Source organism: Brassica rapa, chromosome A05, assembly GCF_000309985.2.
Source record: "Brassica rapa cultivar Chiifu-401-42 chromosome A05, CAAS_Brap_v3.01, whole genome shotgun sequence".
NCBI classification, from domain to species: domain Eukaryota; kingdom Viridiplantae; phylum Streptophyta; class Magnoliopsida; order Brassicales; family Brassicaceae; genus Brassica; species Brassica rapa.
The window spans coordinates 1,558,089-1,579,938 of record NC_024799.2 but is presented as its reverse complement, the minus strand read 5'-3'; the positions used below and the strand labels follow the sequence as shown (position 1 = coordinate 1,579,938).

The 21,850-nt window shown below is 34.2% G+C and overlaps 5 protein-coding genes across 9 annotated transcripts; all 5 read left to right on the top strand.

The window, feature by feature from the left end:
* The first annotated feature begins 90 nt into the window (after positions 1 to 90).
* On the top strand, positions 91 to 5,352 carry LOC103867735 (MATH domain and coiled-coil domain-containing protein At2g42475). 2 transcript variants are annotated; one of them, XM_033292519.1, is made up of 4 exons: positions 91 to 1,201; positions 1,437 to 3,102; positions 3,230 to 3,396; positions 3,675 to 5,352. In XM_033292519.1, the coding sequence occupies exons 2-4, from the start codon at positions 3,002 to 3,004 to the stop codon at positions 5,300 to 5,302; spliced, it is 1,896 nt and encodes a 631-aa protein (XP_033148410.1). In that variant the 5' UTR covers positions 91 to 1,201; positions 1,437 to 3,001; the 3' UTR covers positions 5,303 to 5,352. The 2 variants fall into 2 exon arrangements, with proteins under 2 accessions (XP_033148410.1, XP_009144078.1); XM_009145830.3 differs by having other exon boundaries at positions 92 to 3,102; positions 3,675 to 3,889; positions 3,971 to 5,352.
* A 1,655-nt stretch (positions 5,353 to 7,007) lies between these two features.
* Positions 7,008 to 9,505, top strand: LOC103866638 (MATH domain and coiled-coil domain-containing protein At2g42480). The gene is made up of 4 exons (XM_009144592.3): positions 7,008 to 7,127; positions 7,231 to 7,385; positions 7,683 to 7,882; positions 7,959 to 9,505. The coding sequence occupies exons 1-4, from the start codon at positions 7,027 to 7,029 to the stop codon at positions 8,871 to 8,873; spliced, it is 1,371 nt and encodes a 456-aa protein (XP_009142840.1). The 5' UTR covers positions 7,008 to 7,026; the 3' UTR covers positions 8,874 to 9,505.
* Positions 9,506 to 10,870: 1,365 nt separating this feature from the next.
* On the top strand, positions 10,871 to 12,187 carry LOC103867734 (MATH domain and coiled-coil domain-containing protein At2g42465). The gene is made up of 4 exons (XM_033291679.1): positions 10,871 to 10,971; positions 11,096 to 11,191; positions 11,594 to 11,723; positions 11,798 to 12,187. Exons 1-4 carry the CDS (start codon positions 10,871 to 10,873, stop codon positions 12,134 to 12,136), a joined length of 666 nt encoding a protein of 221 aa, XP_033147570.1. The 3' UTR covers positions 12,137 to 12,187.
* Positions 12,188 to 13,265: 1,078 nt separating this feature from the next.
* On the top strand, positions 13,266 to 18,859 carry LOC103866640 (MATH domain and coiled-coil domain-containing protein At2g42480). Of its 3 annotated transcripts, none has more exons than XM_033292523.1 (4): positions 13,266 to 13,780; positions 13,851 to 14,014; positions 14,263 to 14,489; positions 17,780 to 18,859. In XM_033292523.1, the coding sequence occupies exons 1-4, from the start codon at positions 13,680 to 13,682 to the stop codon at positions 18,701 to 18,703; spliced, it is 1,416 nt and encodes a 471-aa protein (XP_033148414.1). In that variant the 5' UTR covers positions 13,266 to 13,679; the 3' UTR covers positions 18,704 to 18,859. The 3 variants fall into 3 exon arrangements, with proteins under 3 accessions (XP_033148414.1, XP_033148413.1, XP_009142842.1); XM_033292522.1 differs by having other exon boundaries at positions 14,786 to 17,865; XM_009144594.3 differs by lacking the exons at positions 13,266 to 13,780; positions 13,851 to 14,014; positions 14,263 to 14,489 and adding exons at positions 16,010 to 17,029; positions 17,105 to 17,265; positions 17,500 to 17,702.
* Positions 18,860 to 19,102: 243 nt separating this feature from the next.
* Positions 19,103 to 21,555, top strand: LOC103866641 (MATH domain and coiled-coil domain-containing protein At2g42480). 2 transcript variants are annotated; one of them, XM_009144595.3, is made up of 4 exons: positions 19,103 to 19,928; positions 20,005 to 20,168; positions 20,403 to 20,623; positions 20,692 to 21,555. In XM_009144595.3, the coding sequence occupies exons 1-4, from the start codon at positions 19,828 to 19,830 to the stop codon at positions 21,418 to 21,420; spliced, it is 1,215 nt and encodes a 404-aa protein (XP_009142843.1). In that variant the 5' UTR covers positions 19,103 to 19,827; the 3' UTR covers positions 21,421 to 21,555. The 2 variants fall into 2 exon arrangements, with proteins under 2 accessions (XP_009142843.1, XP_033148423.1); XM_033292532.1 differs by having other exon boundaries at positions 20,005 to 20,623.
* The last annotated feature ends 295 nt before the right edge of the window (positions 21,556 to 21,850 follow it).

The window sequence follows — 21,850 nt, the reverse complement described above, 5'->3', positions numbered from 1 at the left end:
GATAGCAACAAAAGATATATAAAATTATCTTATTTTTAAATATGTTTTTGATAATTTTATTATTTAATTTCATAATCAATTATTTAATATTTAATATAACATATAAGTTTAACATTATTAAAATAAATTTCGTTTTTAATTACATATAAAATTTATTAAGGGTATTATTTAAATTAATAAATTATTGAATCAGTTAAAAACTAATAATAAATCAGTTATTTAGATAAAACCTAATAAAAGCATGACAAATAAAAAAATTAACTAAAATTATAGAGAAGATGACAAATCAGCAAATTCACTTCTCAAATAATAGTATAGACAAACATGTTAATAATTTTATTAATAAAAATAATCTAAAAGCGCAGATCAAAATTTAGTGTTTAATTATATTGTAACAAATATTCTATAAGTTCTGATTTGATGCAAAAATTCTACAAGTTTTGGTTTATTCACAACATGATTATTCACAGCAATGTAGTAATTAGTTAATTACCCTATACTAGAATTCAATTGAATTCTTCTGGTAATTCCCTCATCAACATTTTTTTGTATAATAAATTTTAAATTAATGGATATATAGAAATAATAAATAAAAACAAAGATAAAGATCTAGAAATAGTTTCTTTATTTATAGATATATCTTTTAGTTAATTATTTTTTGAAGAAAATTTGGTTTTCCTATTGAGCTAAGGGTTTGATCAGACTTTGTTGCTTTATCTTTTGCCTCCTATATAATAAGCAGAGAGGGCTTCATGTGTGAAAGTCTCAAACATAGTTTCTGAGAGTTATTAGTCTCTTCTCGAACTCTTGAAATCAAATTGATCAAACATGTGGAGTCAAAATCCAAGCTTCAGGTAAGAGATAGACAATTTCTCGAAGAAGAAAGATGACATATTGTCAAAGGTATTCGTTGCTGGCGGGTGCGAATGGTAAAACAACAAGAAGACTCTTTAAAACCTTTTCTCTTCTCTAAGATTTGATGTATTCGATTATATACGTAGCACTTATTAACAAGGGTTTAATAATATTTGTAACAGGTTTCTCTACGTTTATCCCAAGGGCGATCTTCACGCTGATAATCACTTGTCTGTGTACCTGCGCGTTGCAAACCCTAAATCATTGCAAATTGGATGGAAAAGGAATGTTAGCTTTTACTTCGTCGTGTTGAATCATCGCAATAGAGAGCGCTGCATATCTGCCAGTAATGAAGTTTTATCCTTCCAGTTCCATGCTTTGACTCTTTTTTTTTCAACTGTCTTTCCTGATATTTTTTTTTTGGAATATACAAACCAATATGTGAACTCCAGAGCTAGGTTTAGTGTATAGATTTCAAGAAGTGTATAGTGAAGATTTTTTTTTATGTGTGCGCAGATCGATGGTAAACACGTAGGAATGTTGTTGATGCAAAATTGATGAATAATTTCTTTTTTTTACAGATGTAGAAAGTAAAGTTTTTGACGCTGAGAACCCAGCATGGGGCTTCTCGAAGTTATTTCCCCTTAGCCAACTTAAGGAGGAACGCTTTATGGGGAAGGAAAGTGTCATCATTGACGTCTGCGTTAATGTGATTGAAGCTGTGGACGGAGAAAGCAAATATGTACCAGAGAAAGAGACTATGGATATCAACGGTTTTCAGGTTTCTGCTTCTCTTGTAAGTTACAAGAAACTGTTTTTCTTTGGTATAAACAACTTTGCATGCGTTGTAGGGTTGCTTCATGACGTATATATTTAGATGGATTGACTGTTTGAAGTCGAAGCTTAAGGATGTTTCCTTGGAGAAGAAGAAATCAGATGATGCTGATGGGTCTAGAGTCCAACAACTTGAGGAGAGCGTCGAGAATCTTGAGACGATGGTGTCTGATCTCAAAGCGAAACTGGACGAGGAGAAGGCCAAATCTTCTTCTGATGAATTTTTGTTGGTCTAACGAGGCAGCTTGATGTAATAATCTAGTTGTTAGTTTATTAAGAAGACTCTAAAATGGTTTGTTTTGTGTTTTTTTTTCTTGCTTCTCAATCCCAAGATACGATAACATCTCATATCTCTATGACTGGCGGCCTAACTGGATCCGAGCTTTTAATCATATTGTAACAAAAATTCTATAAGTTCTGATTTGATCTAAAAATTCTACAAGTTTTGGTTTATTCGCGTCTAACTCTGGTAGTTATTCACAACAAACTTATTCACAGCATTCATGAATTTACTCGTCGGCCTCACTGATTCACTAAACAAGCGTCCACAGAGTGTCTCGGCGAGTGAGCTTAGCTCAGCGAACTTACATAATAAGGCTTCAAACTAGATTGGTGACGGATCTCAAAGTTGAAAAAGGAGAAGGCCAAATCTTGCGTGTTGGTAAATTTTTGTTGGTCGACATGGTTGCTTGATGTAAATAACAAGTTGTTAGTTTATAGATTTTCTTGAAAGACACTACTATTTCTTCCTTTCTTTCCTGCTTTTTCTTGCTTATCTAGAGATTTGGCTTCTAAATAAAACGACATGGTTATATCAATGGTTTCATTCTCTGTATCTGAATCACTTGTAGACGTTTTCGTTGGATCATGTTTTAGGTTAATGCCCAGATCATCAATGTGAGATGTTCCTCCTCTGTTTGGTCTAATCTTGATTCCAATCCTGAGAAACAATCTCGAGCTCTCTTCATGGCATCCAAAGCGGAATAGTTGGCAGGAAACAAACAGGTTTCTGCCGCAGGAGTTGAGACCACCCTGATTAGTATCTAAATCTTGTGTTTTAATTGGTCGTGAAATTTCTTAAAAGTTAATATTCTTTAATGAAAAAATAATATTATTTAACAGTTTTTTTTCTTTAGGATCATAAAAAGAGAGAATATTTTGCTAGGGTTTTGAAGAAGTTTTCCTTTCTTCTTTCTGCGTCCTCTATAAATAAAAGATTTTTTATGCGTGAAAGTATCTTCATACAAAGTTTCTCAAAAAAATCGTCTTTGCTCGAAATAGCAAAATCTACCAGATTTCTTTTGGATCAACTATGTGGGATCAAAAACCTAGTTTCACGCTTGAGATAGGTAACTTTTCGAACAAGGAAGCTGTCATAGCGTCGAATGTATTCGAGGCTGGCGGATGCGAATGGTAAAACAAAGAAGAATCTAAACTTAAACTTTACTTGTTAAAGTCTCTCTGTCTTTTTGTTCTCGGAGATTGATTATTTGATAATTTTTGTACCATCTTCGTTTTATACTTTCTTTCACTCTTTCAGGTATCTTTCAGTTCATCCAAAGGGAGTTTCTGGTCGTTTTAATGGTCACTTGTGTTTGTTCCTCAACGTTGCAAATCGTAAATCCTTGCGAACTGGATGGCGAAGAAGTGTTAAATTTTGTTTCCTTGTGCTGAATGAGTCCAACAAAGAGCTCTATAGATCACCAGGTAATGGAGTTACATCTTTCCCTGTTTGACTCTTTCCCTTTAATTCTTTTTGTTTTGAAATTTCATGTGTCTGGAGTTTACAAACGTGTAGCACTAAGAGACTAGAGAGCACCTCTTGGATATATATGAATTGAGAGGTCTGCTGAGAAAGTAGTGTTGATAGTTTATTTCAGCAAAGAGATGCAAACTGATTGGATATCCCACAAAATCATGTTTGAATCTTGAAGAGGTAGCAACTATACATAAGCATGTGAACTAAACTTTTTGTCTTTTTGTAGTTGAAAAGGCAAGCAGCTTGTTTTGCGCTTGGAATCCAACATGGGGTATCCGAAAGATCTTGCCTCTAAGCATGTTTCAAGAAAAAGGGTTTTTGGAGAAGGACGTACTCATCATTGAAGTCTACATCAAAGTTGTTGAAGCTTTTGATGGAGAAGACGGAGATTTTGATGGAGAAGGCAGAGATATCACTGGTTTACAAGTTTTTGCTGATTATGTAATGTCTCTTCTTTTTTGGTTTTTTTCTTATAAAACATTTTATATTACTGAGCAACGAATAACGCCCTTTTCTTGGCAGGTTGCTTCGGTGAAAAAGATATTCGAAGAGCAGGTCTTGAAGACAGATTACAAGAATGCTCTAAGCAAAGCTTGCAGCAAGTTGAGTGAGCTGGTGGAAGTAGGATTCAAGCTGGACTGGTTGAAGTCAAAGTTTGATGAACTTTCCTTCAAGAGGAAGAACGCAGACGGTGTTGATGATGAGTCTTTGGTCCAACAACTAGAGGAACGTATCAAGAATCTTGAACTAATGGTATCAGGCTTCGAGAAAGACTGTTTGAAGTCAAAGCTCGAGGAGTGCATCAAGAATCCTGAGCTGATGGAATTAGGGTTTAAACTGGACAGTTTGACCTCGAAGCTTGAAGAGGTTTCCTTGGAGAAGAAGAAATCATATGATGCTGATGAGTATTTGCTTCAACAACAAGAGGAACGCATCAAGAATCTTGAACTAATGGTATCAGGCATCAAGAAGGACTATTTGAAGTCAAAGCTTGAGATCTCCTTGGAGAGGAAGAAATCACTTGCTGCTGATGGGTACCGTTTCCAAAAACTTGAAGAAAGCATTAAGAATCTTGAGCTGATGGAATCAGGCTTCAAGAAGGACTTTTTGAAGTCGAACCTTCAGGAGATCTCCTTGGAGCTGAAGAAGTCATATGATGCTGATGAGTCTCGTGTCCAAAAACTTGAAGAAAGCGTCAAGAATCTTGAGTTGATGGAATTAGGGCTTAAACTGGACAGTGTCAAGTCAAAGCTTGAGGAGCTTTCCTTGGAGAAGAAGAAAGCCTATGATGCTTCTGAGTCTCGTGTCCAAAAACTTGAAGAAAGCGTCAAGAAGCTTGAGCTGATGGAATTAGGGCTTAACCTGGACAGTTTCAAGTCCAAGCTTGAGGAAATTTCCTTGGAGAAGAAGATAGCATATGATGCTGATGAGTCTCGAACCCAAATACTCGAGGGACGCATCAAGACCATTGAGCTAATGGAAACAGGCTATAAACTGGACAGTTTGAAGTCGAAGCTTGAGGATATTGCCTTGGAGAGGAAGAAATCATGTGATGCTAGTGAGTCTCGAGCCCAACAACTCGAGGAACGCATCAAGAATATTGAGCTACTGGATTTACGACTCTTTATCAACTGTTTGAGTTCAAAGCTTGGTAATACTGATGATGAGTTCCAACAACTCGAGGAGCGCGTCAAGGATCTTGAGATGATGAAAGTGGGATCTAAGCTGGATTGTTTGAACACAAAGATTGAGGAAAACGTCAAGAATACTGAGCTGATGGTGTCGTGTATCAAAGTTGAACTAGACAAGAAGAAGGACAAATCTACTGCTGACGGATTTTTGTTGGTCAACTAGGCTTAGCTTTGATGTAGAGACTAGTCTAGAGAGCATGTTTACGTCGGCTTCTAAATAAAGCGACATGGTTACGTCGATTGTTTCATTCTCTGTATCTGAATCACTTACGTTTTCGTTGGATCATGTTTTAGGTTAATGTGTTCCTTCTTAGTCTAATCTTGATTACAATCCTGAGAAACAATCTCTTGCTCTAATTCTTTATCTCAATAAGTTAATCTCACCATCAATATGGAAGGGGCACATGGATGTAACGTGACTACACAAACAACACTTTATCTTTATTTATGCCGATGTCAAAACAGGATGTGGCTAGTAATCGGCTCTTTTAGACCGTGCTACCCTAACAACTAAGTGGTATCCAAAGCTGACTCTTTGGCAGGAAATAACAGTAGCGGAGCTATAAATTTTATTCAACCGGGTCAATTTTATATGAAATATTAGTTGTAGAAATAACACCAAAACATTAATATCAAAATATTTATAGATTATTGTTTTATAATTTTTTTTACAAATAAAACGTATTTACTATTGCTGAGACAAATTTTATATTTTTTTTAGAATTAACATGTATAAATATTATTTATTGACTTTTTAATAATTTATTATTTTATCCAATTTTTACTTGTGTAAAATCTGAATTACTAGATAGTTGTTTTAATATATTTTAAAATATAAAACTATAATAATTCATCTAAAACTAAAAGACAAGTACATAACATCAGTTTTAATTATATGACGTTACCATCTCTTAAATTTTTAGTATGTTCAACAATTTAAACAAGGAAAATGAAAACATATAAATGAGATTTTACTTTAGTTATAAACATATTTTGAGAGGTGATTGGTTGGGTTGTAGGGAGTGATTTTAGCTTTAATTTTTATCTACAGTTTTAGATATTATCAGTCATATTTTATTTTGGTTTTTAAAACTACAACCAAAAAAATTAAAGGTACAACCAAAACACACAAAAATAGTTATAAAATTTTTATTTTCTAAAATCCCATTTTTTTAGCTGTAAGAAATTTTAAAACTACAATCCTTAAAGCTAAATCAAAAAATCATACTGATAAAATTTTAAAGTAAATTTTATACAATTACAACCCAACCAATTGTGTGGCTAAAATTACTAATATGAGTTTGTTTTAAAATTAAAATGATAAAATAACTTTATTTAGTTGGAGTCACATTAACTTCAGATAAAATAGGGGTCAGTTAGAAAACTTACGGGGTCAATGCTATAAATTTTGCCATAACACTTTCGATAATTAAAATCAAATGGGGCGACCTCTTCCCTTCCGCATGCATCCGGCCCCGAGAAATAAAGACGGCGAGTGAGCTCCTGAACAGATTGAAAGTTTCCCGTTTCAAATTACAGATTCCTGTGGGTTTACGTGAGCGTGAAGTTTTTCAAAACTATTATTTCTTTACTATACAATATTTTTTTCAAGATAATGGAAATTTTCTTAATGATAATTACTATGGAAAACACTAAAAAATATTTTGGTCTTATCATATAAATGGAAAATATTTTAGTCTACTTAATTATTTTGCTTTGAGTATTCCTATTGGGCTAGGGTTTTAAGAAAGTTTTCCTTTCTTCTTCTTTTTGCGTCCTCTATAAATACAGGACGTCTTATGCCTGAACGTATCATCATACAAAGTTTCTGAAAAAATCTTCTTTGCTAAAAAAATAACCAGATCTACCAGATTCTGTAAGTCGAATATGTGGGATCAAAACCCTAGTTTCAGGTTTGAGATAGATAACTTCTCGGACAAGGAAGCTGCCATAGCGTCTAATGTATTCGTGGCTGGCCGATGCGAATGGTAAAACATACAATTCTGTCTTCATGTTCTCGGAGATTGATTATTTGATTGGTTCTGTACCTAGCACTGAATTACAAAACGGTTTCGTTTTATAATCTTTCAGGTATCTTGCAGTTCATCCCCAGGGACATAATGATCACTTGTCTATGTTCCTCTGCGTTGCAAATCGTGAATCCTTGCGAACTGGATGGAAAAGAAGGGCTAAATATTACTTCCGTTTGCTGAATGAGTCCAACAAACAGCTTTATAAATCACCAGGTAATGAAGTTATCTTTTCTAAAAAAAAAAAAAAAAAAAAAAGAAGTTATCTTTTCTTGTTTGGCTCTTTTGTTTTGTTTTTTTTTTTTTTTGAAATTTCATGTGTTTGGAATTTACAAACGTTTAGCACTAAGAGAGCAGAGAAAACCTATTGATTTGCAACGAGCTTACATAGGCCTCATTGATAAATGCAATAGGCCTAAACTCATGTTTGAATCTTGAAGAGGTAGCAATTATACATAAGCATCTGAATGATGAAGAACTTAACTTTTTGATATTTTGTATAATGTTCCACAGTATACGGTGGAACGAAAAGTGTGTTTTTTTGCGCTAGCCATCCAGGATGGGGTGTCAGTAAGACCTTGCCTCTAAGCACGTTTCAGAAACAAGGGTTTTTGGAGAATGATAAACTCATCATTGAAGTCTACATTCAAGTTGTTGAAGCTTTTGATGGAGAAGGCGGAGATATCAATGGTTTTCAAGTTTTTGCTGCTCATGTAAGTAAAAAAAAGGATACGTCTCTTCTTTTATGAATTTATATGGATGAGTAACAAAAACATGTTTTCTTGGCAGGTTGCTTCAGTGAAAAAGACATTCGCAGAGCACGTGGCGAAGACGGAATACAAGAATACTCTAAGCAACGCTTGCAGCAAGTTGAGTGAGCTCGCGGAAGTAGGAGTCAAGCTAGAGTGGTTGAAGTCAAAGTTTGATGAAGTTTCCTTCAAGAGGAAGAACGCAGACGGTGCTGCTGCTGATGATGAGTCTCTGGTCCAACAACTCGAGGAACGCATCAAGAATCTTGAACTAATGGGATCAGGCTTCAACAAGGACTGTTTGAACTTAAAGTCCAAGTGGAAGAAATCACATGCTGCTGATGAGTGTCGTTTCCAAAAACTTGAAGAAAGCGTCAAGAATCTTGAGCTGATGGAACTAGGGTTGAAACTGGAGAGTTTGAAGTCGACGCTTGAGGAGGTTTCCTTGGAGGAGAAGAAATCACATGATGCTGATGAGTCTCGGGCCCAACTGCTGGAGGCGCGTCTCAAGAAGATTGAGCTAATGAAAACAGGCTCTAAACTTGAGATATTGAAGTCGAAGCTTGAGGAGATTGCCTTGGAGAGGAGGGAATCATATGATGCTGATGAGTCTAGGGTCCAACAACTCGAGGAACGCATCAAGAATATTGAGCTGATGGATATAGAATTCAAGCTGGACTGTGTGAATATAAAGCTTGATACTTCTGACGAGTCTCTAGTCCAACAACTCGATGAACGTGTCAAGGACATGTCAAGGAAAGTGGGATTCAAGCTGGATTGTCTGAATACAACGATTGAGGAAAGGTCCTTAGAGAGGAAGAAATCTGATGACGCTCGGTTCCAACAACTTGAGGAAAGCATCAAGAACATTGAGCTGATGGTGTCGTGTCTCAAAGTCGAACTCGACAAGAAGAAGGACAAATCTACTGCTGAAGGATTTTTGTTGGTCGACTAGGCTTCTCTTGATGTAGAGATCAAGTTTTTAGTTTATTGATTATTATATAGAAGACACTAATGTCGTTTCATTTTTCTCCTGTTTTGGTTTTTAGTTTTGCACTGTGAATCCTATAGTCTAGAGATTCGACATAATCAAAATATTTTTTTCGTTCTGATTTAATCCCATAATTCATCAAAAAATCGATTCTTCTCGTATCTAACCAAATTTTCACATTTAATTTCTACCTGAAATTAATTTAGATATTTATATATGGGAAACTAATTATATTATTATATATCTATACTATTATTTGAGAAGTAAATTTGTTGATTTGTCATGTTTCCCATAATTTTAGGTTTAATCATATTTTTAACTTACTTATTAATTTTAATAAATAATTTTAGTGATTAGCTGATAATTTATCATTATCTTGATAATAATTAAAAAATTCTAAGGATTATATCATAGTTAAATTTATATTATATAACTTTAGTAATATTAAAATATTATATGTATATGTATAATTATATTTGGTTTAGTAATATTAAATCGACTCTATTTTAAAATATATCACATAAGATAGAATGAAACATCTATCTTTTAAGATAAATTTATTATAACAATCAAAATCACTCATTATGATAATTTCTGAAAAATTTTGACAAATAATTCAAAAATATTTATATTATTATTTTTGATGTGTTTTTTTTGCTCTCGCGTTAAAAATTATAATGTTTGAAGTTTTTATTATCCTTAATATATAATTAGATTATATTTTTAATATATAATTACCCATAAATTTAAAACAAATTTCATTTCTTTGAAAATCATCATTATCTAAAAAGATTATATATTATGTTATCCAAAAATATTTTATGGCAGAATATTTTTAAAATAAATATAAATCTATGTATATAATTTTACGTATATATGAATGTTTTCAATTTTGTTTTATGTAATTAAATATATTTTATTTAAAAAAATTATCATATATAAAAATGTAATATTTAATTAATTATTAAATATTTCAAAAGCATGAAAATAATCTATTCTAATAGTTTTTGAATTGATAACATATCTATCTACATTTTTTTGTAAAATTATTAAGCCCGCAAGAGCGGGCAAAACACCTAATATATTTGTATATTAGAAAAATAAAATCTATGACGATAATAGTTATACTTTACATGAAATATTTATTTTTATATAATTAAGTAGTGGATTTAGTGAATTATTTATTCTTCAGATTACCTTATGAACTAGGGCTTGAGAAGTTTTATCCTAGAATTCTTTAATCTTTATAAATATATATGGAAACTAATTATTTTATATATTTTGCATATTAGGAAATCTATGACGATAATATAGGTATACTTTACTAGAAAGAATAGGAAAACTGTGAGTTAAAGAAATGCTGGATTTCCTTAGTAAGCGCAGGCATTCTGTAGCATGTGGCACATAACTCAATAACTGTGAGTTAGCTTTGCTCCGGACTGAAAGTTTTACGGTCGATTGCCAGATCCGAAGGTTGACGGTGTGCTCTTCTTATTGTAGGCACAACAAGCTATGCTCTGCAGGGTCAAGTTGTTATTCAAATGGTGAAGATATAAAAACATACAACAATGTTTGGTCTATTCTCAAGCTGTTTATCTTCTTTCACGTTTTAAGAACTATTTTGTTTCGGTTAGGATCTAGTTCTTTCTTTGGAATTTAACCATTTACCATAGCCCCTAGTGATGTGCGTGGATATGTTTAGTTTCTAATCCATTGTGTTACATTATGGTACACGTTATTGTAGATCGATTATTTGGAATAAAATGATTTTTCAGTGTCAAAAAAAAAAGAAAGAATAGGAAAACTAATGAAGGATTTAGTTAATTATTTATTTTTCAGTTTACCTCCCTCTATATAAACAAGGGGCTTCTTTACCACCGAACCTAACCAAGCAGAGAGTTTTTTGAGAAGCTCGTCTTTTGCTCGAATAAAGAAAAAACTAGGAAAAAGTTTGGATAGATATGTCGAATCAAAAGCCGAGTTTAAGGTTTGAGATAGAAAACTTCTCGAAGCAGGACGATATCATATCGTCTGACACATTCGTGAGCGGCGGATGTGAATGGTTTGTTCATATCTCTTTATCTCCCTGTCTTGAGGAATAACCTGATTTGGATCTATCAGTATTTATAGCACTAATTCAAGAGGTTTTAATCTTTTTGTTTCATGATTCATATTAATTAATTCAGGTGTATCTTCGTTGATCCCGATGGAGAATGTGCTGCTGATAGTCACTTGTCTTTGTCCCTGCAACTTGAAGATTCTACAACCTTGCGCGAAGTGGAGTTAAACGGAGTTTTAATTTTTACTTCGTTTTGTTGAATCAATCCAACAAAGTGCTCTACAGATCAACAAGTAATCATGTTTTATCCCTGCAATCAAGTTTTATCAATGTTTGACTCTTTCTAAAAAAAAAAATCTTTCTGTTCATATGTAATTTGTGTTTTGAACGTACAATAAGATCGCTTTTGCTTGCTGCAACATGCAATAAGCTTAAACTCATGTTCGAGCTAGCAACAATACATTGCATTGCAATTGGTCAAGAAGTTTGCGTAATTATTTATTTATTTTTTATAGCTGGACATGGACAAGTACGCAACTTGTTTTGCGGTTGGGATCCAGAAGGGTGGGTCTACGAGAAGACATTGCCTGTAAGCAAGTTTCAGAAAAAGGGGTTTTTGGAGAAGGACAAACTCATTAATTGAATTCTACATTCAAGTTGTTGAAGCTTTTAATGGAGAGGGTGGAGATGTATCCAACAAGAAGAATAAAAACAAGACTGTTGATATCAACGGTTTTCAAGTTTTAGCTTCTCAGGTAAAATTAATGGATATGTTTATCAACAACCACTTGCTTTATAGTTTAAAATAAACATATTTTTTCCATGGCAGGTTACTAAAGTGAGAAAGATATTCACAGCACACCCAGACATTGCTTTAGATTTCAAACCAACGATACAAGAGGTGAAGACAGCATACATGAACGTCCTCCTCAGGGTCATTAAAACACTTCATAAGCCTCCAAAAAGCCTTTCAGAGACTAGACTGAGCAAGGCTAGTAGTGAATTGAGTGAGTTAATGAAGGTAGGTTTCAAGCTGGACTGGTTGAGGTTAAAGCTTGATGGGGTTTCTTTGGAGAGGAAAAAAATAAATGTTGATGGGTCTCAGGTCCAGCAAGTAGAGGAACGTGTCAAGAAATTTGAGAGGAAGAAAGCAGATGATACTATATGAGTCTCGTGCTACACAAGTAGAGGAACGTGTCAAGAATCTTGAGCTGATGGAACTGAGCTTGAAGTATGACTCTCTGAATACAAAGCTTGATGAGGTTTCCTTGGAGAGGAAAAAAAAAGATGATACTAATGATTCTCGTGCTAACCAAGTAGAGGAACATGTCAAGAATCTTGAGCTGATGGAACTGAGCTTGAAGTTAGATTCCTTGGAAAGGAAGAAAGCAGATGATACTAATGAGTCTCGTGCCAGGCAAGTAGAGAAACGTGTCAAGAATCTTGAGCTGATGGATGTGGAACTTAATAAGTGTTGTAACTCGAACCTTGATGACTTGGCGTGGAAAAAATCATATGATGCTATTTTCTTTAAACAAATCGAGGATCGTGTCATGGGTGTAGAGTTCAAGCTGGACAGCTTGAATACAAAGCTTGAAGAGATATCAAAAGAGAAGAAGAAAGCTGATGATGCTGATGGTTCTCTAGTCCAACAACTCGAGGAAAGCGTCAAGAACATTGAGTTGATGGTCTCTCATCTCAAAGTTGAACTTGACAAGAAAAAGAATATATCTTCTGCTGATGGGTTTCTGCTGGTCGACTAAGTTTTTTGACCTAGAATCAAGTTTTTAGTTTATTAGGTTTTCTTCAGAAGACATTACTGCGGTTTCACTTTTTTTTTATATCATTTTAATGCTGTGCTTTCTGAATTCCTAATAGCTAGCGATTCAGCATGGTTATGTTACTTAACGTTGCAAGCTAACTCATGTTCAGTTTACCTTTTGAGCTAGGGCTTTGAGAAGTTTTATCGAAGTTTTATGTTCAGTTATGTTATTGATTTATAGAATTATTAATCTATAAAAAAAATTTACATAGATATTTATATTTATAATATTATTTTGTATAAAATAAGAGAATGTTGATTTTACCATATATATTTTAATATTTCTTTTGTCATCAACCATATATACTTTAATTAAATTTTAAAATTTTCACTTTCATATTGTTTATTATATTATTTAGGTATATAAAATTTAAATTTGATTTTAGATAAAATGTTATTAAATATTATTAAAATACTTTGAAGTATCAGAAAATAATAGATATAATTTTATTGTGTATATAAAACAAAGAATACAGTATTTTATTTGTAATTATTAATATATAGTAATTTATAATTTTAATGGAACTATATATTTATATAAATTTTTCTAAAAATATTATTTTATTATATTATCAATTTATGTCATATTTTGAATCAGTCCAACTCAGAACCGAAAAAATTAATTAATTTATTAAATATTAATTTATAAAGTTTATGTAGTAATAATATTTATGATATAATTAAGTAGTGGATTTAGTTAATTATTCATTCTAGTTATAAAAAAAATATTAATTCTTCAGCTTTACCTTTGAGCTAGGGCTTTGAGAAGATTTATCCTAGCCTCCTCTATATAAACAGAAGGCTTCTTGATCACAACGCAACCATCAGAGTTTCTGAGAAGTTCATCTTTTGCTCAAGTTAGAAAAACTAGGAAAGAGTTTGATTAGATATGTGGAACCAAAGGCCGAGTTATAGGTTTGAGATAGATAACTTCTCGGAGAAGAAAGCTCTCATATCGTCGAAGACATTCGTGAGCGGCGGATGCGAATGGTAACACGAAAATATTCGCATCTTTTTAATTGATTTGTTAATCTTTGTTTCATAGTTCATATTCTTTCAGGTATCTTCAAATTAATCCCAAGGGAGATCGTATTTCTGATGGTCACTTGCCTTTGTACCTCTACGTTGCAAATTCTACAACGTTGCGAACTGGATGGAAAAGGAGTGCTAACTATTACTTTGTTTTGTTGAATCAATCCGACAAAGAACTCCACAGATCACCAAGTAATGAAGTTTTATTCCTTTTTTTTTAAATATGGAATCAAGTTTTTATCAGTGTTTGACTCCTTTTTGTTGAAATGTAACTTGTGTTTGGGACGTACAATAAGATCTATTTTCTAGTTAGCTTGGTTTGCTAATCATATTGCTTTGTTGCTGCGACAGGAAATAAGCCTAGACTCATGTTTGTAAAAAAATGCAATTAGTGTAGAAGTTTATGTGTAACTGTTACTTTATTTCTTTATGTTTCACAGTTTCACTATCAACCAACTTGTTTTGCGCTAAGACTCCAGCATGGGGTTTCGCGAAGACCATACCTGTAAGCAAATTTCAAGGGAAAGGGTTTTTGGAGAAGGACAGACTCATCATTGAAGTCCACATTAAAGTTATTGAAGCTTTTGATGGAGAAGGTGGAGATGTATCCAACAACAAGAAGAAGAAGACTGTTGACATCAACGGTTTTCAAGTTTTTGCTTCTCAGGTAAGTTAAATGGATCTGTTCTTATGTTTAACCATTTACTTTATTGTAAAAATATGAGATCAGCTTGAATACAATGAAGAACAATAAAGAGAATACGAAAATATTGTAGAGAAAATAAAGAGAGAAACTTAATTACTTTAGTCTTCACAATTGTGACTACAAGAAATGATAGAAGCTAAAATGAAAATAAATATATGTTTTTACTATTCTTCCGCATCACTATTCATCTGCGGTTACTATTCACTTCTTCACTTTAACATTTATAGTGTAACATAAACATTATCTTACCTTGGCAGGTTACTAAAGTGGGAAAGATATTCACAGAGCATCCAGACATTGCTTTAGATTTCAAACCAACGAAACAAGAGGTGAAGACAGCATACATGAATGTCCTCCTCAGGGTCATTAAAACACTCAATAAGCCTCCAAAGAGCCTTTCAGAGACTAGACTTAACAAGGCTAGCAGCGAGTTGAGTGAGCTGATGGACGTAGGTTTCAAGCTGGACTGGTTGAAGTCAAAGCTTGAGGAGGTTTCTTTGGAGAGGAAGAAACCAGATGTTGATGGGTATCAGGTCCAACAACTCGAGGAACGTGTCAAGCATCTTCAGCTGAAGCTTGATGAGGTTTCTTTGGGGAAGAATTTATCAGATGATGATAATGAGTCTCGTTCCCAAGAAGTAGAGAAACGTGTCAAGCATATTGAGCTGAAGCTTGATGAGGTTTCCTTTGTGAGGAAGTTATCAGATGATGATAATGAGTCTCGTGCCCAACAAGTAGAGGAGCGTGTCAAGGATCTTGAGCTAAAGCTTGATGAGGTTTCCTTTGGGAGGAAGTTATCAGATGATGATAATGAGTCTCGTGCCCAACAAGTAGAGGAACGTGTCAAGAATCTTGAGCTGAAGCTTGATGAGATTTCCTTGGGGAGGAAGAAAGGAGATGATACTAATGAGTCTCGTGCCCAACAAGTAGAGGAGCGTGTCGAGGATCTTGAGCTAAAGCTTGATGAGGTTTCCTTTGAAAGGAAGTTAACAGATGATGATAATGAGTCTCGTGCCCAACAAGTAGAGGAACGTGTCAAGAATCTTGAGCTGAAGCTTGATGAGGTTTCCTTGGGGAGGAAGAAAGCAGATGATACTAATGAGTTTCGTGCCAAACAAGTAGAGAAACGTGTCAAAAATCTTGAGTTGATGGAATTGGAACTTAATAAGTGTTGGAAGCCGAAGCTTGATGAGTTGGAGGGTAAGAAAACTGATGATGCTATTATTTTTGAACAAATCGAGGATCGTGTCATGGGTATAGAGTTCAAGCTGGACAGCTTGAATACAAAGCTTGAAGAGATCTCCAAAGAGACGGAGAAAGCTGATGATGCTGATTGTTCTCTGGTCCAACAACTCGAGGAAAGCGTCAAGAACATTGAGTTGATGGTCTCGCATCTCAAAGATGAACTTGACAAGAAAAAGAACATAGCTTCTGATGATGGTTTCTTGTTGGTCGACTAGGTTTCTTGACGTAGAGATCATATTATTAGTTTATTAGGTCTTCTTTAGAAGACACTACTATGTTGGTCGACTCGGTTCCAACAACTTTAGGAAAGCGTCAATAACATTGAGCTGATGGTGTTGTGTCTCAAAGTTGAACTAGACAAGAAGAAGGGCAAATCTACTGCTGAAGGGTTTTTGTTGGTCGACTAAGCTTATAAAAGCACGAATGTCTTTTCATTTTTCTCGTTTTCTGGTTTTTAGTTTTGCACTGTGAAACCCTATAGTCTAGAGATTTGACATAATCAAAAGTGTTTTTTTTTCGTTCTGATTTAATCTCAAAATTGACCCAACAAATCGATTTTTTTTCCATAGCTAACCAAATTTTCACATTTGATTTCTACCTGACATTAATTTATATATATATGGGAAACTAATTATATCATATATTTTGGATATTAGGAAAATAAAATCTATGATTATAATAGTTATACTTTTTTGAAGAAAAAAAATATATTTATTTTTGTATAATTAAGTAGTGGATTTATTTTTTAATTTTTTTAGCAAAAAAAAGTAGTGGATTTAGTTAATTGTTTGCTCTTCAGATTACCTTCTGAGCTCTAGGGCTTGAGAAGTTTTGTCCTAGCCTCCTTTACATAAACAGAGGGATTCTTTAATCTTTATAGGAAATCTACAAAAAGATAATAGTTATAGTTTACTAAAAAAATAGTAAAAATAAATTAATTTTGGTCTAACTAAGTAGTGGATTTGTTTAATTATTTATTCTTCAGTTTTACCTTTTCTGCAACTAGGGCTTTGAGAAGTTTTATCCTAGCCTCCTCTATATAAACAAAGGGCTTCTTTACCACCGAACGTAACCAAGCAGATAGAGCTTTTGAGAAGTTCGTCTTTTGCTCGAATAAAGAAAAAAAAAAACTAGGGAAAGGTTTGGATAGATATGTCGAATCGAAAGCCGAGTTTTAGGTTTGAGATAGATAACTTCTCGGAGAAGAAAGCCAATGCCATATCGTCTAACACATTCAAGAGCGGCGGATGCGAATGGTAAAACGAAAACAATCGGATTTTTAACTTGCTTTGTTAAACCCTGTGTCTTGAATCATATTCATATTATCTCAGGTTTTTAGCTGTTTATCCCAAGGGAGATCGTCTTGCTGATGGTCACCTGTCTTTGTACCTGCAAGTTGCTAATGATACAACGTTGCAACCTGGATGGAAAAGGAGTATTAACTTTTACGTTGTTTTGTTGAATCAATCAGGCAAAGAACTCTACAAAACCGGTAATGAAGTTTTATTCCTTTTTGTGCAACCAAGTTTTGTCAATGTTTGAATCTTTAGTTTGTGTTTGGGACGTATAATAATAAGATCTCTTTTGAAGTTAATTAGCTATTTAGGACCATAATAATCATATCTCTTTGTTGCTAGCTGCGACAGGATATAAGCCTAAACTCATTCTTTTTGAACAAATTGCAATTGGTGAATAAGTTTATTGTATTTTTTTTTATGTTTCATAGGTTTAGGACAAAGCAGCTTTTGCGCTGAAAATCCAGCATGGGGTTACAGGAAGACCTTGCCTCTAAGCAAATTTCAGGAAGAAGGGTTTTTGGAAAAGGACAAACTCATCATTGAAGTCTACATAAATGGAGGAGAAGTTGAAGATGTATCCAACAAGAAGAAGACTGTTGACATCAACGGTTTTCAAGTTTTTGCTTCTCAGGTAAGTTAAGTGCATGTGTTTTTTTGAATAACCACTTGCTTTATAGTGTAATATAAACATATTTTTTTCCATGGCAGGTTACTAAAGTGGGAAAGATATTCACAGAGCACCCAGACATTGCAAAAGATTTCAAACCAACGAAACAAGAAGTGAAGACAGCATACATGAATGTCCTCCTCAGGGTCATTAAAACACTCAACAAGCCTCCAAAGAGCCTTTCAGAGACTAGACTTAACAAGGCTAGCAGCGAGTTGAGTGAGCTGATGAACGTAGGCTTCAAGCTGGACTGGTTGAAGTTAAAGCTTGATGAGGTTACGTTGGAGAGGAAGAAACCAGATGCTGATGGGTCTAAGGTCCAACAACTGGAGGAACGTGTCAAGCATCTTGAGCTGAAGCTTGATGAGGTTAATGAGTCTCGTACCCAACAAGTAGAGGAACGTGTCAAGAAACTTGAGCTGAAGCTTCATCAGGCTTCCTTTAGTAATAAGAGCTTATCAGATGATGCTAATGAGTACCGTGCCCAACAATTAGAGGAACGTGTCACGAATCTTGAGATGATGGAAGTGGGCTTGAAGCTCGACTCTTTGAATACAAAGCTTGATGAGGTTTCCTTGGAGAGGAAGAAAACAGATGATACTAATGAGTCTCGTGCCCAACAAGTTGAGAAACGTGTCAAGAATCTTATGCTGATGGAATTGCGTTTGAATACGATGCTTGGTAACTTGGAGAGGGAAAAATCATATGATACTAGTGTCTTTGACTCTCGAATCCAACAAATGGAGAAGCATGTCATGGGTCTAGGGTTAAAGCTGGAAAGCTTGATTACAAAGCTTGAAGATATCTCCCAAGAGAAGAAGAAAGCTGATGATGCTGATGGTTCTCTTGTCCAAAAACACGAGGAAAGCCTCAAGAACATTGAGTTGATGGTCTCGCATCTCAAAGTTGAAGTTGACAAGAAAAAGAATATAGCTTCTGATGATGGGTTCTTGTTGGTCGACTAAGTTTCTTGACCTCGAATCAAGTTATTAGTATATTAGGTTTTAATGCTCTGCTTTCTAAATTCCTAATAGTCTAGCGATTCAGCATGGTTATGTTCCTTAACGTTGCAAGATAACTTATGTTCAGTTTACCTTTTGAGCTAGGGCTCTCAGAAGTTTTATCGAGCGGCCTCTATAGACGGTTTTGTTATCAATGACGATAATACTTTACTAAAAGAATACAATAAAAACTCTATAAATTAATACTTTACTAAAAGAATACAATAAATACTAAGTTAGTTTATTATACTCGATTTCTGCTAGGAATTCAGTTGAGAATTGCATTTCTCGTTTTCATGGTTTTGACGTTTCCTCCCTTGTTGACTCTTCTTTAGTTATTATGAATGACATCATGGTTTGAGAGTTTCCGTCTCTTCCTCAGTCTTGCATCTATCTTTCTTTCTAAGACAAAACAACCAATTGGTCAGAGAAGATGGATGTGTTTGTGTTACATTTCACAAGAAAATATTTGTAACAATAGCTACTAGAACCAACTCTACCCTAAATCATAACTCCTTTTCAAGGTTTTAGAGTTTATGTAGTACTAATATTTATGATCGCAATAAGTATGGATTTAGTTAAATTATTCATTCTACTTATTAAAAAAATATTCAGTAGGGTTATTGGTTGTTGTATTTTAGTGGATTTGAAAATCCGAACTAAATTTAGTGTTATTGGTTCTATGATTTTCATATCTGTTTTAAAATCATGTGTTATTGGTTTAATGATTCATAAATTCTGTATCAACTCAAGTGTTATTCAATCGTACGGATTTACTAATATATTTGATTTTACAATGGATTTAAATAGATTTGTTTGGATTTTTTAGTTAAAAATACAAAGACTCAAATCCGAAAGAATACATCCGGATTTCCATATTTTAGTTGGATTTATAAATACTATATAGATTTCTAAATCAATCAAAATATATATTTTCAGTTTTACATGCTTTGAGAAGTTTTACCCTAGCCTCCTCTATATAAACACAAGGCTTCTTTATTACCACCGCACGCAACCAACAGAGAGTTTCTAAAAAGTTTATCTTTTGTTCCAAGTTAGAAAAACTAGAAAAGAGTTTGGTTAGAGATATGTGGAACCAAAAGCCGTGTTTTAGGTTTGAGATAGATAACTTGTCGGAGAAGAAAGCTGTCATATCGTCTAAAACATTCGTGACCGGCGGATGCGAATGGTACGTAACACGAAAACAATCGTATCTTTTTTAATTTGATTTGTTAATTTTTGTTTCATAATATATAGTCTTTCAGGTATCTCGACATTTATCCCAAGGGAGATCGTCTTGCTAATGGTCACTTGTCAATGTACCTTAGCGTTGCAAATTCTACAAAATTGCGAACTGGATGGAAAAGAAGTGTTAACTATTACTTCGTTTTGTTGAATCAATCCGACAAAGAACTCCACAGATCACCAAGTAATGAAGTCTTATTCCTTTTATTTTTAATGTGGAATCAAGTTTTATCAGCGTTTGACTCTCTCTCTCTCTCTCTCTCTCTTTTTGTTAATGTAACTTGTGTGTTGGGACGTACAATAAGACGCTTTGATGTTGCCACAGGAAATAAGCCTAAACTCATGTTTGAACAAAATGCAATTGGTGAAAAAGTTTATGTAATTGTTATTTTATTTTATTTTATTTTATGTTTCATAGTTGGACAAGGAGTCAACTTGTATTGTGCTTCGCATCCATCATGGGGTTTCGGGAAGGTCTTGCCTGTAAGCAAGTTTCAGGAAAAAGGGTTTTTGGAGAAGGACAAACTCATCATTGAAGTCTACATTAAAGTTATTGAAGCTTTTGATGGAGAAGAAGTATCCAACAATAAGAAGAATAAGACTGTCGATATCAACGGTTTTCAAGTTTTTGCTTCTCAGGTAAGTAAGTTAAATGGATAACTACTTGCTTTATAGGGTAACATAAAACATTTTTTTCTCCATGGCAGGTTACTAAAGTGGGAAAGATATTCACAGATCACCCAGACATTGCTTTAGATGTCAAACCAACGAAACAAGAGGTGAAGACAGCATACATGCATGTCCTCCTCAGGGTCATTAAAACACTCAACAAGCCTCCAAAGAGCCTTTCAGATACTAGACTTAACAAGGCTAGCAGCGATTTGAGTGAGCTGATGGACGTAGGTTTCAAGCTTGACTGGTTGAAGCTAAAGTTTGATGAGGTTTCCTTGGAGAGGAAGAAAGCAGATGACACTAATGAGTCTCGTGCCCAACGACTGGAGAAACGTGCCAAGAAACTTGAGCTGATGGAATTAGACTTCAAGCTTGACTCTTTGAATAGGAAGAAAGCAGATGATACTAAGGAGTCCCTTGACAAAGAAGTAGAGAAGCGTGCTGCGCAGATAGAATTGGGATTTAATAGGCGTTTGAATAAGAAGCTTGGTGACTTGGAGAGGAAGAGATCATATGATACTAGTGTCTTTGACTCTCAAATCAAACAAATCGAGGGACATGTCATGGGTCTAGGATTAAAGCTGGACAGCTTGAATACAAAGCTTGAAGAGATGTCCAAAGAGAAGAAGAAAGCTGATGATGATGCTGATGTTACTCTGGTCCAAGAACTCAAGAACCTTGAGCTGATGGTCTCGGATATCAAAGTTGAACTTGACAAGAAAAAGAACATATCTTCTGATGATGGGTTCTTGTTGGTCGACTAGGTTGCTTGACGTAGAGATCAAGTTATTAGTTTTTTTTTTAAGAAGACACTTCTATCGTTTCACTATTTTTTTTCTTTCTAATTTGAATGCTGCTTTCTGGTATTTTAATAATCTAGAGATTCAACTTTACTAAAATACCTGGTTATGTCTCTCTTCCTGAACGTTGCAAGCTAGCTTATGTTCTGTTATGATAAATCAATAGGATATTTAATCTTTGTTTTGTTTCATTGTCGCAATTAGTCGAGCGTTGCACCGATCCAAAACATTACATAATTTTGTAAATCCTAATTATATTGTTATGGTTCATATAATTCCTATGTTGTTTGGCATAGTAGACACATTATTTTAAGTGAGTATGCGGTAAGCATGCAAGGCTAATGTTCCAAAGCAGTTAATTTTATCTATGTCCCAACTGTTATTACACTACAAC